General features: G+C 66.8%; 2 protein-coding genes across 2 annotated transcripts; both read right to left on the reverse strand.

Moving 5' to 3' along the window:
• Positions 1-502: 502 nt before the first annotated feature.
• On the reverse strand, positions 503-9,523 carry CILP2 (cartilage intermediate layer protein 2). Its single transcript, XM_030966945.1, is given in 10 exon segments — positions 503-2,886; positions 2,968-3,125; positions 3,217-3,325; positions 3,410-3,892; positions 4,447-4,629; positions 5,223-5,301; positions 5,303-5,496; positions 6,062-6,160; positions 7,489-7,983; positions 9,352-9,523. Coding segments are annotated over 10 exon segments (4,356 nt in total).
• An 849-nt stretch (positions 9,524-10,372) lies between these two features.
• On the reverse strand, positions 10,373-15,021 carry YJEFN3 (YjeF N-terminal domain containing 3). The gene is made up of 5 exons (XM_030966771.1): positions 14,842-15,021; positions 12,998-13,108; positions 12,795-12,908; positions 11,771-11,924; positions 10,373-11,005 (listed from the first exon to the last, which is right to left on the reverse strand). Exons 1-5 carry the CDS (start codon positions 14,929-14,931, stop codon positions 10,803-10,805), a joined length of 672 nt encoding a protein of 223 aa, XP_030822631.1. The 5' UTR covers positions 14,932-15,021; the 3' UTR covers positions 10,373-10,802.
• Positions 15,022-16,469: the final 1,448 nt, after the last annotated feature.

Genomic DNA, 16,469 nt, shown 5'->3' on the forward strand with positions numbered 1-16,469 from the left:
CCGGCGCGCTGGCCGAGGTGTCGCGGGGGTGGCACCGACACCACCCGGGTGGGGGTGGCTCGGCAGGGAGGGAGTTTTATCCGCGTTATCCTTGGGGTTTCCTCCCCAAAATATCCCTGGTTTGTGGGATTCGGGGATGAAAGCAGCGCCCCAGCTCCCGGCGCGGGCACACCGGGGCTGCACCGGCGGCACCGGGCAAAGCACCGGGCGGGGACCCCCTTGCCATGCCCGCCCCTGCCCCGCTTTGCCCCCAGCCCGTCTTTTATTCCTTTTATTTCCATCCCGTCCGCGGGGCCGCCAGCGCGGGGCTGAGCACCAAGAGGAGGCAGCGACAGCACCGGGGGGGTGGCGGGACCCCCTCCCCAAATCCCCGCCGTCCCCCGCCCCCCGTGCCCCGCTCCGCGGGTCCCCCCAACCCTCCTGGCGTTATAAATGAGCGCGGCCAAAAGCGACGGGGATAGGAGGCGACAAAGCAGAGCCGGGGAGGGGACGCGGAGGGGCCTCAGGGCTGTCCCCGCGGCCGGCCCGGTCTCCGCTGGCTGCTGGCGGTCCGGGGGGCGGCCGCGGGCCCGGAGGCGAAGTCCATGACCTCGGGGGGAGCGCGGCGCAGCTCGGAGCTCCCCATCTCCCTGCGGATCTCGGCCAGCGCCTCGGCCGGGGCGCTCAGCAGGCGCTGGAAGAGGCTCTCCCTGCCCGGCGGCCGCTCCTGGCACTCGAAGGTGACGGCCGTGCCCTCGCCCGCCCGCATCTCCCTCGAGAAGCCGTCCGAGGTGCCCGCGAAGCAGCGGCCGATGGCGATCTCCTTGGCCAGCCGCGGGTTCTGGTCCGTCACGGTGTAGATGCCGTAGTTGTGGCCCAGCGGGTCCAGCGGGGCCAGCATGGAGAAGGCCCCGGTGTGGTTGTTGTCGGCCAGCGGCGGGTGGCGGCTCAGGTAGTCCCGCAGGAGCCCGTTGATGGCCGTGCGGCGGCAGCTGCCCTGGGGCACCACGGACACCAGGGTCCTGTCGGCCAGGCTCTGGTCGAAGAGCATCCCGCCGCACTTGAACTCCACGCAGGCGCCCGAGGTGTTGTCCAGCAGCGGGTCCCGCACGCTCCGGCTGTCCCGCAGCCCGTAGAGCTGGCCCCGCGTGCGGGGGTGGCTGCCCCCGACGTTCCTGGACCTCACCATGTACTCCTGCGGCCCCCGCAGCTGCACCTTGATGTAGCACGCCCGGAACTCCTGCGGGTTGGGCCACCACGCCAGGTAGTCGCCGGTCCAGGAGGTGACGTCGCTCTCCTTGAAGGGCACCACGTTGTACTCGTACCTGTCCACCTCCACGCGGTAGAAGCGCAGGTGGTTGGCGCTCACCGGCGCCTCCTCGCACTCCCGCAGGCTCCGGTAGGAGTAGACGGGGCCGTTGTTCTCGTCCACGTTGTTGGGGTCGGGCTTGGCCACGTTGATCTGGAACGCCGTCTTCTTCAGCGCCGCGTCCTCGTGGTCCGAGCGGCGGTAGCCCAGCTTGCCCAGGTAGGGCTGCGCCACCCCCACGGCGTTGGGGTTCAGCTTGGGGCTGGAGGCCACGGCTTCCAGCTCCTCCCCGCCCAGCGTGGCCGTCACCAGGGCCGTGTAGGCGTCGGGGCGCCGGGCGTCGCAGAAGGCGGGCAGGCAGGCGCCGTTGGGGCCGGTGACGGCGCTGTCGAAGCGGCCCCAGGCCCTCGGGTTGCTGGGGAAGCCGGGCTGCGGCTCCAGGTTGATGAGGCTGACCACCACCCCTTCCAGCTGCTCGTAGGGGTTGAACTTCTCGTTGCTGTAGGCCCTGACCTTGACGAAGCAGCGGCGATCCTCGGGCACGTCCAGGTTGAAGAGGCGCCGCTCGCGGATCTCCAGGTTGCCCACCAGGAATGTTCTCTCCTCCCTCTTCCTCCGGCCACCACCACCGGCCGGCCTCAGCACCGCCTCCTCCTCCCACAGGCCGCTCTCGGGGTTCAAGGACCACAGCTTCATCTTCTGCACGTGCTCGGCCATCCACACCTGCCCCGCGTCCATCCTCACCTGCACGGGCCCCGCCTGCAGCGCCGCGCCGCTCTCGCCCTCGCGGAAATCCACGGCGAACATGCCGTAGGTGCGCAGGGGCACGATCTCCCCGTCGGCGTTGGCGAAGCTCAGGTCGCTGGAGGCGGCGCTGGCCGTGCCCACGTCCCTGGGGTCCACGAAGGTGACGCTGGCCTTGACGGTGCCGTTGAAAACCTCCCCGGACGGCCGCAGGAAGGCTCCGGCCGGCAGCACCAGCTCCCCGACGGGCTCCCGGCCGCCGGCCTCGCCCAGGGGGATGGCGTTGCTCCTCCCTCCGTCCAGCTCCACCGGCTCCTTCTTGCGCAGCATCTTCACCTCCTGGTACACGGCTCCTCCGCTCGGGTCGAAGGGCAGCACCTTGACGGCGTCCACCAAGCGCTGCTGGCCGTCCCCGACGAAGCGAGTGACCAGGCGCTGCGTGTCGGGTGGCACCTCGATGGTGAAGGAGCCCTGGTAGCCGGTGAAGCCCACCTTCCTGCCCCCGAGGAAGATGTGGCCGAAGCGCAGCGGCTCCCCGGTGTCGGCCGCCGTCACCCGGCCCTGCACCAGCACCCGGGGCTGCGCGCAGGGCCCGCAGCCGCACTCGGCCACCACCTTGAGGGGCAGCACGGAGCCGGCACACGGCACCTGCCGCAGCTCCATCCTCCGCACCCCGCAGCAGAGCCCCGACTCCCGCCCGCAGCCCGAGGGCTCGGCGGGGCCGCCCGGGCACGGCGAGGCCGGGCAGCGCCCCACGTTGTAGTAGCGGGAGCCGCTGGCGTCCTGCGGGCACTCGCTGGGCAGCTCCACCAGGCTGGGCTCCGGCTCCGCCCTGCAGCTCTGCTGGCCCGGGGCTGGGGGCACGGAGGGGAGGGGGCATTAGAGGGGTCAGCGGGGGTCTGGCCAGCCCGGAGGGGCCCCCCGTGCGCGCTCACCCAGCACGGTGAGCTGCGCGGGCGCCGAGCGGATGGCGCCCGCCTCGGAGCTGGCTTTGCAGTGGTAGGTGCCAGCCTGCTCCGGCGCCAGCCCCCGCAGCGCCAGGCGGCCGCTGCTGCGCTCCGCTGTGCCCTCCAGCAGCGTCCCGTTGTGGTACCTGCGGGGACAGCCCACAGGCGACAGGCGGCAGGCTCAGTGGGGACACTGCCACCCCCGCCGTGCCCGCTGTGCCCGCCGTGCCAACTCACCAGTGATATTTCTGGGGCGCGGGGGTGCCCGAGGCTTTGCAGCAGAAGGTCACGTCCTGCCCGGCCTCCCGCACCCTGGCCGCGGGCTGCAGCACCATGTAGGGCTTCTCTGCAGAGGGCGAGAGGGGCAGCGGGCCCATGGGCACCCCGGTTCGCCCCCAGGGGTGCCCCCAAACCCCCCCCGCCTTCTCACCGAGCCGCCGCAGCCTCAGGTGCGCCTCGGCCAGGCCCGAGCCGTTGGTGACGATGGGTGCCAGCCCCGGGGCGAAGCCGTCGCGGTGCGCGCTGAGGTTGGCGGCGGGGCCCGGGCACAGCCCCGAGGCCGTGAAGCGCCCCCGGGCATCGCTGCGGGCCAGCAGCACCGGCGGGCGGCCCTCCAGGTACACGCGGGCCCCCGGCAGCGCCAGCCCCGCCGCTGTCACCACCGTGCCCCGCAGCGTGTGCCCGGGGCAGCCCGCGGGGGGCTCCGAGCCCGTGGGCAGCGGGGGCACCGCCGAGGGGGCACCGCTGGGGTTACCTGGGCACGGGGACGGGTGACATTTCTGCGCCTCGGTGGCACGGCCGGGACACGGCGGGTTCTTGGCCGTGCGGCAGCTCCGGCGCCGGACGCGCGTCCCCGGGCGGCCGCAGCTGCGGGAGCACGGACCCCAAGCGCCCCAGTCCGTCCAGGCGGGCTCTGAGGGGACATTCCCGGTGGGAACGGTCACCGTGTGACCCGTGCGGTCACCCCCGGGTCACAGCCGCGGCAGAGCAGCCAGAGGTGGCACCGGGGGGAATTTCACAGCTGCTCGTGCTGTGGGGGCTGAGAGGGGGATTCGGGTCCTTGGAGAGATCCCTGTCCTTGTCACACCCCGGTGCCACCTCAGGGCCACCTCCAGGAGCCGCTGTGAGGCCACCCCCGGCAGCAGCTGGGGACAGGCGGGATCCAGGTGCCAGTGCCACCGCGGTGCTCAGGTGCCACCTGCACCCCGTGTCCCCTCCCCTGCAGCACCCAGCGACAGGTGGTGGCACTGCGGGGTTCAGGTGCCACCCCTGCCCCGTGTCCCCTCCCCACAGCACCCAGCCAGGTGGCACCACGGGGTCTGGGGGTCCTTACCTGCCACCCTCACCCCGTGTCCCCTTCCCAGCTTCACCTGGGGACAGGTGGGGCTCAGGTGCCACCTGTACCCCGTGTCCCCTCCCCTGCCGCCCCCGGGGAGCGGCGGCGGCACCGCGGGCTCAGGGCCGTACCTGGGCAGGGCCCGGCGCTGCAGGGCCGCCGCTCGGTGCCTTTGCCGCGGCAGCGGAGCTCCCGGAGCGGGGCCGGGCTGCGGGCGCTGCCGCAGCGGCGGGAGCGGCTCTGCGTGCCCCGGGTGCCGCAGGCGCTGCGCGAGCAGGGGCTCCACGGGGACCAGTGCGACCAGTACACGTGGTCTGCGGGATGCTGGGGGTCACTGGGGGCCGCACGGGCCGGAGGCGGCAGCCAAGGGGTTAAAGGGGGAAGAAACGCCCCCCCGTCCCACAGCCCAGGTGGGATTCAGGTGGGACGCGGGTGAAATAGAGGTGGGATAGAGGTGAGGTGAAGGTGAGGCACAGGTGTGCCCCAGGTGTGACAGAGGCGACACACAGCTGTGTCAGCTGCCCCCAAGTGTGCCAAGTGCCCCCCAGGTACCTCAGGTGTGCCCCCCCAGGTGCCCAGGTGTGCCCCAGGTGTCCCGGCTCACCCAGCAGGCACAGGAAGCGCACGTGGTAGTTGGCACAGGCACTGCCCCCAGCTGTCCCTGCTGCCCCCCAGGTACCCCAGGTGCGCGCAGGTGTGCCCCCAGGTAGCCCCCAGGTACCCCAGGTGTGCCCAGGTGTGCCCCCAGTTAGCCCCCAGGTACCCCAGGTGTGCCCCCAGGTACCCCAGGTGTGCCCCCAGGTGCCCAGGTGTGCCCCAGGTGTGCCCAGGTGTGCCCAGGTGTGCCCTCAGGTACCCCAGGTGTGCCCCAGGTACCCCAGGTGTGCCCCAGGTACCCCCAGCTCACCCAGCGGGCACAGGAAGCGCACGTGGTAGTTGGCACAGGCGGTGCCCGCCGGCTGCTCGCGGTGCAGGCAGCGGAAGCCGCTGCTCGGGGCTGGCACGCACCACCTGTCCCAGGGCCTCGGGCAGGTGCCACTCGGTGCTGCGCGCCTGGATGGCCACGGGCCGGGCGCACACGCGATCCCCGTAGTAGAACCTGATGGCCGCCAGGCTCTCGTGGTCACCGTCACCGCCCGGGTGGTCGATGTTGAACCACGAGGTCCAGGCGGCGCCTTTGCCTGAGGGGGACGCGGGGACGGCTTGGGGACAATTGGGGATGGGTTGGGGACAGCTTGGGGACAGCTTGGGGATGGTTGGGGACAATTGGGGATGGTTGGGGACAGCTTGGGGACAGCTTGGGGTAGTTGGGGGTGGGTTGGGCATGGATGGGGATGGTTGGGGACAGCTTAGGGACAGTTTGGGGACATCTTGGGATGGTTGGGGATGGGTTGGGGACAGGTTGGAGATGGTTGGGGCAGCTTGGGGACAGCTTGGGGATGGGTTGGGATGGCTGGGGATGGGCTGGGGACAGCCTGGGGACACGGAGGGCAGGGGTGTGGGGATGGCCAATGGGGCAGCCAGAGGGACACGGGGTGGGGGCTGTGGGGACATGGAGAGGGGACAGGTGTGACCCCACACGTGTCACCACCGAGGGCCAGGCAGGGGGTGGCATGAGGTGGGCACTGTCCCCAGGCCCAAGGGAATGGCACGGCGGTCACCAGCAGTGTCCCGTGGGGGTGGCACAGGGCGGGCAGTTCCCCTGGGGACACTGAGGGGACACGGTGGCCCTCGGGGTGGCCTCACCTGCCGTGCCCAGGTCCAGCTCCTCCAGGTCAGGGGCGGCTTTCCAGGGCTTCCCGCCCGTGCCAGTCTTGCCCGGCTCCGACTCGTTCTCCAGCGGCTCTGGGGACACAGGGGTGGCACTGCCACCTTCCCAGGCTCCCAGACCCGCCCTGTCCCCGTCCCCATCCCCGTCCCTGTCCCTGTCCCCGTCCCCGTCCCCGTCCCTGTCCCCGTCCCTGTCCCTGTCCCCATCCCCCATCCCCATCCCTGTCCCTGTCCCTATCACTGTCCCCGTCCCTGTCCCCGTCCCCTGCCCCCTGTCCCTGCCCCCCTGTCCCTGTCCCCATCCCTGTCCCTGTCCCTGTCCCTGTCCCCCCTTCCCTGTCCCTGTCCCGCCCCATCCCTGTCCCTGTCCCCCCCTGTCCCTGCCCTGTCCCGTCCCTTCCCTGTCCCTGTCCTGAACTCCTGTCCCTGTCCCCCCTGTCCCCTGTCCCCATCCCTGTCCCCATCCCTGTCCCAGTCCCGCCCCTCTCCCTTGGTCCCTGTGTCCCTGTCCCCATCCCTGTCCTCCCCATCCCCGTTGTCCCTGTCCCTGTCCTGTCCCTGTCCCTGTCCCTGTGCTGTCCCTGTCCCCGTCCCTGTTGTCCCCATCCCTGTCCCTGTCCCCATCCCCGTCCCCTCCCTGTCCCTCCAGTGCCGCCATCCCGGGAAGGACAAACTCCCCGATCCCCATCCACCCCTCCCCCTTGGCAGGTGCCAGTGGTCCCACCCCCTCCCCGCCCCTCCCCTCTGGGAATCCCAAAATTCCGGGGGCACAAAAACCCCGAACCCCGAACCCGGAACTGCTGACCCCAAATCCCCAAACACCAAATCCCCAAACCTCCAAACCTCCAAACCCTAAACCCGAAATTGCTGACCCTGAAATCCCCCAAACCCCAAATCCCCAAACCTGAAACTGCTGACCCCAATTCCCGAAACCCCAAACACCAAATCCCCAAACCTCCAAACCCAAACCCCAGCTCCCAACTCCCAAACCTGAAACTGCCAACCCCAAATCTCGAAACCCCAAACCCCAAACTTCCAAACCCAAATCCAAACCCCAGCTCCCAACTCCCAAACCTGAAGCTGCCGACCCCAAATCCCGAAACCCCAAGCCCCAAATCCCCAAATCCCCAAATCCCTAAACCCCAAACCCCAAACCCCAAAACCACAAATCCATAAGCCCCAAACCCCAAATCCCAAATCCCCAAATCCCCAAATCCCAAACCCCAAAACCCCAAACCCCAAACCCAAATCCCCAAACCCCAAACCCCCAACCCCAAACCCCAAAACCCCAAACCCCAAACCCCAAACCCCCAAACACCAAACCCCAAATCCCCAAATCCCCAAATCCCCAAATCCCCCAAATCCCCAAACCCCCAACCCCCCAAATCCCCAAACCCCCTTACCTGCCACCCTGGCAGCGTATGAGGCTCCCAGCACCGCCAGCACCACCAGCACCCGTGCCACGTGTGCCATCCGTGCCATGTGTGCCATCTGTACCACCCGTGCCATCTGTGCCAGCCGTGCCAGCTGTACCATCTGTGCTGGTCGTGCCATCTGTGCCATCTGTGCCAGCTGTGCTGGTCGTGCCAGCTGTGCCAGCCACTCCACCCGTGCCAGCTGTGCCAGCTGTGTCACTGGTGCCACCGGTGCCACCCGTTCCACCCGTTCCACCCGTGCCAGCCGTGCCAGCTGTGCCACCCGTTCCACCCGTGCCACCCGTGCCACCCGTGCCAGCCGTGCCACCCGTTCCACCCGTGCCACCCGTGCCACCCGTGCCAGCCGTGCCAGCCGTGCCAGCCGTGCCAGGGCCGCTCCGGGCGCGAGTGCGGCCGCTCCGGGCCCGGCGCCGCTTTTATCGGGAGCGGAGCCCGCCCGGGGCAGCGCCGCCGCCGCTCGGGCTCAGCTGCGAAAATTGGCGGAGGGATGAGCCGGGGAATGCGGCGGGAGGGAGGGGAGAGGAAATAAAAATACTCGGGGAAATGAAAAAATAAAAAGTGCGGGAAAAAAAAAAATATATAAAATGCACACAGGGGAAAAAAAAATAAAAATACCGGGGAGATGAATAGGCGGGGAAGTAAAATGCGGGGGTAATAAAATATGGGGGGGATGTGGGGGAAATTAAAATGTGGGGGAAAAAATATGGGGGGAAAAATATGGGGGAAATAAAAATGTGGGGGGAAATATGGGGGAAATTAAAATGTGGGGGAAATAAAAATATGGGGGAAATGAAATATGGGGGGAATAAAATATGGGGGGAAATGTGGGGAAATTAAAATATGGGGGGAAAATATGGGGGAAATAAAAATGTGGGGGAAATAAGAATATGGGGGAAATTAAAATATGGGGGGGGAAATATGGGGGAAATTAAAATATGGGGGAATAAAATATGGGGAAATAAAAATATGGGGGAAAGAAAAATATGGGGAAAGTAAAAATACAGGGAAAATAAAAAGTAAAAGCTACAGGGAAAATAAAGATGGAGGGAAAATAAAAATACAGGACAAATAAAAATAGAGGGAAAAATAAAGATTAGGAAAAATAAAAATGGAGGAAAAAAATAAAGATAGAGGAGAAGTAAAAATAGAGGGCAAAGAAAAATACGGGAAAAATAAAAACTAAAAAACGACAGGACAAATGAAAAAATACAGGACCAAATAAAAAACTGAAAACCACGGGGGGAACTGGAGGGCACTGGGGGGCACTGGGGGCACTGGGGGGCACTGGGGGGCACTGGGGGCATTTGGGGGGCACTGGGGGGACTTGGGGGGCACTGGGGGCACTGGGGGCACTGGGGGCACTGGGGGGCACTGGGGGGCATTTGGGGGGCACTGGGGGCACTTGGGGGGCACTGGGGCACTGGGGGGGCACTGGGGGGAACTGGGGGGCACTGGGGGGTTTGGGGGCACTGGGGGAACTGGGGGGCACTGGGGGCACTGGGGGGGGCACTGGGGGCATTTGGGGGCACTGGGGGCACTGGGGGGGGCACTGGGGGGGGCACTGGGGGGGATTTGGGGGGCACTGGGGGGAACTGGGGGGCACTGGGGGCACTGGGGGGATTTGGGGGGCACTGGGGGGCACTGGGGGGCACTGGGGGATTTGGGGGGCACTGGGGGCATTTGGGGGGCACTGGGGGCACTGGGGGGCACTGGGGGGCACTGGGGGGCACTGGGGGGATTTGGGGGGCACTGGGGGCATTTGGGGGGCACTGGAGGGCACTGGGGGCATTTGGGGGGCACTGGGGGGCACTGGGGGGATTTGGGATGAACGCGGAACCCCCGACCCAAATCCTCCCCCCGACCCAAATTCCCTCTCGTCCCCTTTGAACCCCAAATCCGCCCCCAAAATCGGGGGCTTGGCTCTGGTCTGGGGGCACCGGGAGGGCACCGGGGGCACCGGGGATCCGGGATCAGCGCGGAAATCCCGGCGCATTCCCGGCATTCCGGCGGCTCCGGAGCCCCGGCCTGGGGCACTGGGGACACACTGGGACACACTGGGGCACACTGGGACACACTGGGACACACTGGGACAGTCCCCAGGGGGGGCTCGTCACCCTCAGGGACATCCCCGTGGTTCCCGGGTCCTTTCCGTGGGGTTTTGGTGCCATTTTGGTGCCGTTTTGGGGGATTTTTGTGGGATTTTTGTGCCATTTTGGTGACATTTTAGGGGATTTTTGTGGGATTTTTGCAGCGTTTTGCTGACATTTTGGTGGCTTCTTCGTGACATTTTGGTGGTGTTTTGGGGCCATTTTGCTGGCATTTTGGTGGCATTTTGGTGACATTTCGGGGGATTTTTCTGGGATTTTGGTGGATTTTGGTGGGATTTTTGCGGCGTTTTGGTGACATTTTGGTGCCATTTTCGTGACATTCTGGTGGCGTTTTGGGGGGATTTTTGTGGGATTTTGGTGACATTCTGGTGCAATATTGGGGGATTTTTGTGGGATTTTTGGGGTGTTTTGGTGACATTTCGGCGACATTTTTTTGGTGACATTTTGGGTGACATTTTGTGGTATTTTTGTGGGATTTTGGTGACATTTTTGTGCCATTTTGGCGCCATTTCGGTGCCATTCCAGCCCCGCGGGACGCCGTGGCTGGCTGCCAGGGGAGGTGACAGCCGTGTCCCCAGCAGCGGGGTGGTGGCACTGCCAGGTCCCCAGCCCGAGCGTCCCCTCTGTCCCCATCTGGAGCAGCCCCCGCTGAGGGACACCGGCCCCGGATTTTGGGGGTCCCAGGGCCACCACCGGGGTTTTTTGGGGTCACAGAGCCACCAGCAGGGTTCCTTTGTGGTCACAGGAGTTTATTTGAGGTCCCAGGGTCACCAGCAGGGATTTATTTGGGGTCACAGGAGTTTTTTGGGGTCCCAGAGGATTTTTGAGGTCACAGGGCTTTATTTGGGGTCTCAGGGGTTTTTGGGGTCCCAGGGTTTTCAGGTTCCCAGAAGTTTTTGGGGTCACAGAGCCAGCAGCAGGGATTTATTTGGGGTCCCAGGGGGTTTTTGGAGTGCCAGAGGATTTTGGGGGTCCCAGGGCTTTATTTGGGGTCCTGGGGGCTTTATTTGGGGTCACAGGAGTTTCTTTGGGGTCCCAGGGATTTATTTGGGGTCACGGGGCTTTATTTGGGGTCCCGGGGGTGGTTTTGGGGTCCCAGGGATTTATTTGGGGTCCCGGGGGTGTTTTTGGGGTCACAGGGGTTAATTTGGGGTCACAGGGGTTAATTTGGGGTCACAGGGCCACCACGCAGTCGCTGCCCGGGTACTCGGGGGGGCTGAGCCCGAATTTCCTGCGCAGCTCCTCGGGCACGAAGCGCCCGGCCAGGAAATGTCGCCGTCCCCGGAAGCGCCGCGCCGCCTCCTTGGGCGCCGCCAGCGACACCAGCACGTCCGGGCTGATGTCACCGCTGCCACCGAGCGCGCCGGCCACCCAGCCTGGCCCGGGCAGGGGACAGCGGTCACGGGGACGGCGGGGACAGCGGGGACAGCGGGGACAGCGGGGACACGGGGGACAGTGGCACAGGGGACACGGGGGGACACGGGGAGCAGCCAAGGGGACACAAGTACACCTGAGGGGACACAGGGGACACTGCCAACACCTGAGGGGACACGGGGGGTACCTGGGGAGCACTGAGGGGACACAGGGGACACCTGAGAAGACACTGGGAGCACCCAAGGGGACACGGGGGGCACTCGAGGGGACACGGGGAGCACCTGGAGGGACATGGGGAGCACCTGGGGGGACACAGGCAATACTGAGGAGACTCAGAGGACACCCAAGGGGACACTGCCAGCACCTGAGGGGACATGGGGAGCACCTGGGGAGCACTGAGGGGACACAGGGGACACCCGAGGGGACACGGGGGACACTCGAATGGACATGGGCACCACCTGAGGGGACACAGGGGACACCCAAGGGGACGCCGCCAGCACCCAAGGGGACATGTGGAGCACTGAGGGGACACGGGGGACACCTGAGGGGACACGGGGAGCACCCGGGGGGACATGGGGGGCACCCGGGGGGACATGGGGGGCACCCAAGGGGACACAAGGTACACCTGAGGGGACACCGGGGACACCGCCAGCACCTGAGGGGACACTGGGAGCACCCGGGAGGCACCTGAGGGGACACGGGGGACACCTGAGGGGACACAGGCAATACTGAGAGGACACAGGGGACACAGGGGACAGCGCCAGCACCTGAGGGGACGTCCAGGCTGACGATGGGGATGCGGACGTGCCTGAGGGTGGCCAGGATGGCGGCGCAGGGCTCCGTCCCCTCCGTGCCCGGCGTCCCCTCGGCTCCCAGCACCGCGTCCACCACGGCGTTGTAGGCGTCGTCGATGAGCTGCACCTGCGGGCGACAGCGACACCCGCCGTGTCCCCGCGTCACCCCCGGCCGCGCCAACCAAATAAAAAATAAAAATAAAATAAATCCTTCCCCCCCCGCCAAGCGGAGCGGCGAGGGAGGGGCCGCGAATTTTGGGTCAAATTCCTCCGTTCCCAGCGCCGAGAGGTTCCAAAAATAACAGAGCCGGTGGCCGCGGGCAGCGGCCGCTGGATTTTCTGGATTTTCTGGATTTTCTGGCATTGCCGGGATCCCGGCAGCGCCGGCGAGGGGAGAGGGGGAAAGGGAGGGAGGAAATCAGAGCTGGGGGGGTCAGGGGGGTCAGGGGGTTCGGGGAGGGGGAAAGGGAAGGAAAAGAGGGGTAAAAATGGGGATTTGGGGGGTTTGGGGAGGGTCGCGGGGGTTTGGGGAGGTTTGAGGGATTTTGGGGTTTGGGGAGGGGAAACGGGGAGGAGAAGGGGGAAAAATGGGGGGATTTGGGGGGTTCACAGGGGGAAAGGGGAGGAGAAGGGGATAAGTGAGGGGATTTGGGGTTTGGAGAGGGAAGAGGGGAAGAAAAAAGGGGATAAGCAGTGGGATTTGGGGGATTTGGGGGATTTGGGATTTGGGGAGGGGAAAAGGGAAGAAAAAGGGGGATAAGCAGTGGGATTTGGGGGTTCACAGGGGGAAAAGGGAAGGAGAAGGGGATAAGCAGGGGGGTTTGGGGGATTTAGGGTTTGGAGTGAGAAAAAGGGAAGAGAAAGGGGAATAAGCAGGGGGATTTGGGGGATATCAAGGGAGGGGGAAAAGGGGAGGAGAAGGAGGATAACCAGGGGGATTTGGGGGTTCATGGGAGGAACAGGGGAGGATAAGAGGGGGGTCTGGGGCTGGGGTCACCTCGGTGGGCAGGTAGGACAGGAAGGGGATGTCCATCTTCTCGCACTGCGTGGTGAAGTCGCGGTGCAGCGGGTCCGGGGAGCGCTTGGGGTAGAAGATGGTGGGCTCGTAATCCTGCGGGGAAAAACGGAGCCCTGGAGCCGGGGGGGGCTCGGGAGGAAGGCCGGGGGCAGGAGGAGGAGGGCGGGGGCAGAGGTACCCACAAAGCTGCGCAGGTGGCGGGCGCACACCAGCCCCACGGCCCCGTTCTGCGCCGGCCCGCACGCCACCAGCAGCGTGGGCTGCCTGCGCCGCAGGGAGCGCAGCGGGAACGCCTGCGGGGACAGCGACGGGGACAGCGTCACACACAGACAGGGACAGCGACAGGGACAGCGGGGACAATGTCACACCCGGGACAGCGACAGGGACAGTGTCACACCCAGACAGGGACAGCGACGGGGACAGCGTCACACACAGACAGGGACAGCGACAGGGACAGCAGGGACAGTGGGGACAGCGTCACACTGAGGGGACAGGGACAGGGACAGCAGGGACAGTGGGGACAGTGTCACACTGAGGGGACAAGGACAGTGTCACACCGGGACAGGGACAGGGACAGTGGGGACAGCGGCGACACGGTCACACCGAGGGGACAGGGACAGCGAGGGGACAGGGACAGGGACAGTGAGGGGACAGGGACAGTGGGGACAGCATCACACACAGACAGGGACAGGGACAGCGGGGACACTGTCACACCAGGGTGTGGCACTGTCACACAGTGGGGTGGCCCTGTCACACGGCACCCAGTGAGGGATGGAGGTGGCACATGGAGCAGGACGGGGATGGGATGGGATGGGATGGGATGGGATGGGATGGGATGGGATGGGGTGGCACGGCATGGGATGGGGTGGCACGGCACGGCACAGCACGGCACGGCACGGCACGGCAGGACATCCACAGCGGGACTTGGGCAGCACTCACAGTGGGATGGAACAGGGCCCGCTGTGGGATGAAGACGATGCCTGTACTGAGGTGAGGACGGTGCCCGTGGGGGAAGTCTGAGGTGGGCTCAGGGAGACGCCCGGGGTGGGATGGGGAAGGTGCCCCAGGTGGGATCGGGGTGATGCCCATGGCACCATCGGGGTGATGCCCACAGCAGGACCAGGATGATGGCCGTGGTACCCTCAGGGTGATGCCCACGGTGAGACCAAGGTGATGCCCATGGTATGGTCAGGGCAATGCCCATGGTATGGTCAGGGCGATGCCCTGGCTGGGATGGGGATGATGCCCGTGGTGCCCCCGGGGCGATGCCCACAGCGGATCAGGGGGATGCCCCGGGCCGGGCCGTGCCCGCAGCCCCCCCGGCCCCGTCCCGCCCGCTGCACATTCCAGGATGGCTCGGGCAGGGAGGGACGGACAGACGGAGGGAGGGACGCTCTGTTTATCCACTGACGGATTTTTTCCTGCTCACGGATCCTGGCTCCGGGACCCATCCCCAGTGCCCAGAGCAGGACACGGCCCCGGTAGCCCGGCCCTGGCCCTGGCCCAGCGCTGGCCACGCCGCCGGCACCTCCTGGCAGCGGGGACAGCGCGGGGACACCCTGGGGACACCCTGGGGACACCGTGGGGACACTCCGACCGGCTGGGGGAGCCGGAGCTGCGGCGGCCCCGAGGAAGAGGAGGATGCCGAGCGCCAGGTGGGGTCAGGGATGCTGCAACAGCTCCGGCACCAAAACATTTCTGCTCCTCAGGCAGCGCTCGGGGCAGGGAAGGGCCGATGGAAAAGCTGAGGCGGGCGCGGAACGCTCGGGCCCGAGGCACAAAGCTGCCCTTGATGGACGCCTGCTCCTCCTCCTCCTCCTCCTCCTGCTCCTGCTGCTCACATCTCGCACGAGCCCCGGGCGATCCCCGCAGCAGCGACATCGCCGGGGCTCGGGGACACCCGGGCACCTCTGGGGACCCCCATGGCCCCGGCCCCGACCCCCGGACGGGCTGAGCATCCCCCTCCCCGTGGGGACCCCAGCCCTGCTGCAGTGTCCCCAGCCCCTCTGGGTGTCCCCAGCCCCACCTTGGTGACAGCCACGGCACAGGCGTGTCCCCAGATCTCGATCAGCTGCTGCCGCCCGAAGCGATAATCCTCCAGCAGCTCCTTCTCCATGGCCTCCGCCTCCGCCTGGCTGCCTTGGGGACAGTCCCCGCTCAGGACAGGGGGACAGAGCTGTCCCCACCCCTCCACCGAGAGGATTCGGGACCCCGCTCCACCCCCGGGACGGGATTTTGGGACACGGGGCGAGCGCGCCGGGGGCTCAGGGTGGGCACGGCGGTGGGGACGGGCACGGAGGTCACAGGGATGTCACACGGGATGTCACACGGATGTCACACGGATGTCGCACGGATGTCGCACGGAGGGGACCGTGCCCGCACGGGCCGCGGCGGGAGCGGCGCTCGGCCGAGCTGGCGGCGGCCCCGGTTCCCCGGTTACATAAAAGCGAACAAAGCCGCGGTTGTTCCGCCGCCGCCGAGCCCGGAGCTGGCAGCGCCCAGCGCGACAATAATTGCTCACATCTGTTGGCTTCACCTGCGCGGGCGGAGCGGCCTGGGCCGCCTCCAGCGCCCGCCGGGAGGGACCGCGAGCCCCGCCGGGACGGGATCCCGGCAGTACCGGGGAAACCGAGCCGAGCTGGGGGGATCCAGACCCCGCCGGTACCGGGGGAACCGAGGGGAGCTGGGGGGATCCGGACCCCGCCGTACCCCGGGTTGGGAGGGAATCGCTCCGAGCCAGCCCCGGGATGGGAGCCGGCACTGCCAGGGGCAGCTGAGGGGTCCCGGGTTGGGGTCCCGGGTTGGGGTCCCGCGTTGGTGCCCCAGGGCGCTCCCACCCCATCCAGGCTGTCCCCACGGAGCAGTCGCGTCCTGGCAGAGCCCAAAAAATCTCTTTTCATTCCAGCAGGGCCCCCAGCAAGCTCCTGCTTTCCCCATTCCTACATCCAATCCCTTGGCTGTCCTGATAAACCTTCCAGGAAAACTTCATCCCTTCCCACATTCCCATCCCATCCCAAATTCCCATCCCATCCCTGTCCCCGATCCTTTGGTGCCCTCTAGTGAGTCCCAGCCCCGTCCCAGCCCCACACGGGGGCTCTGGAGAGAAAACCGGGGGGGAAAAGGGGTGGGAAGGGACCGAGCGGTGCCCGGAGCCGCTCCCGTGCCGAGCGGGGGTGGCGGGGGTGGCCGGGCCCAGCTGTGTTGTCCCTCGCCCAACAAAAGCCACGTGTCCGCCGCAGCTCGCGGGAACATTGTCCCTAATCGCTGCTGGCAGGGACACTCCGGCCTGGCAGGGACACCCGCTGGCTCCGCGGGGCTGGCACCGGCCCCGGGCGGGGACACGGCCGGGGGCTCCCCGGGGGCTGCGGCCCCACCCCCGGAACGCATCCCGGTCCCGCATCCCGATCCCGCATCCCGGTCCCGCATCTCGATCCCGCATCCCGATCCCGCATCCCGGTCCCGCATCCCGATCCCGCATCCCGATCCCGCATCCCGGTCCCGCATCCCCGATCCATATCCCGACACTTCATCCCGGCTGCGCCCCCGATCCGCGTCCCAGTCCCACACCCCAGTTCCATATCCCAGTCCCGCACCCCAGTCCCGTTCCCCGTTCCCGTTCCGCTGCTCCCTCCCGGTACAGCCCGGCCGTGGGAC

This window comes from Camarhynchus parvulus, chromosome 28, assembly GCF_901933205.1.
Source record: "Camarhynchus parvulus chromosome 28, STF_HiC, whole genome shotgun sequence".
Lineage (NCBI taxonomy): Eukaryota > Metazoa > Chordata > Aves > Passeriformes > Thraupidae > Camarhynchus > Camarhynchus parvulus.

Bases quoted from the DNA above. Each gene is read 5' to 3' on its own strand.
- YJEFN3 (XM_030966771.1), bottom strand. From the start codon at position 14,931: ATGGAGAAGGAGCTGCTGGAGGATTATCGCTTCGGGCGGCAGCAGCTG. The intron at 12,909-12,997 runs GTGGGTACCTCT...TTTTCCCCGCAG, and splicing joins CCCGCCACCTGCGCAGCTTT to GATTACGAGCCCACCATCTT. The intron at 11,006-11,770 runs GTGCTGGCGCTG...TGCCCGGGCCAG, and splicing joins CAGCCTGGACGTCCCCTCAG to GCTGGGTGGCCGGCGCGCTC.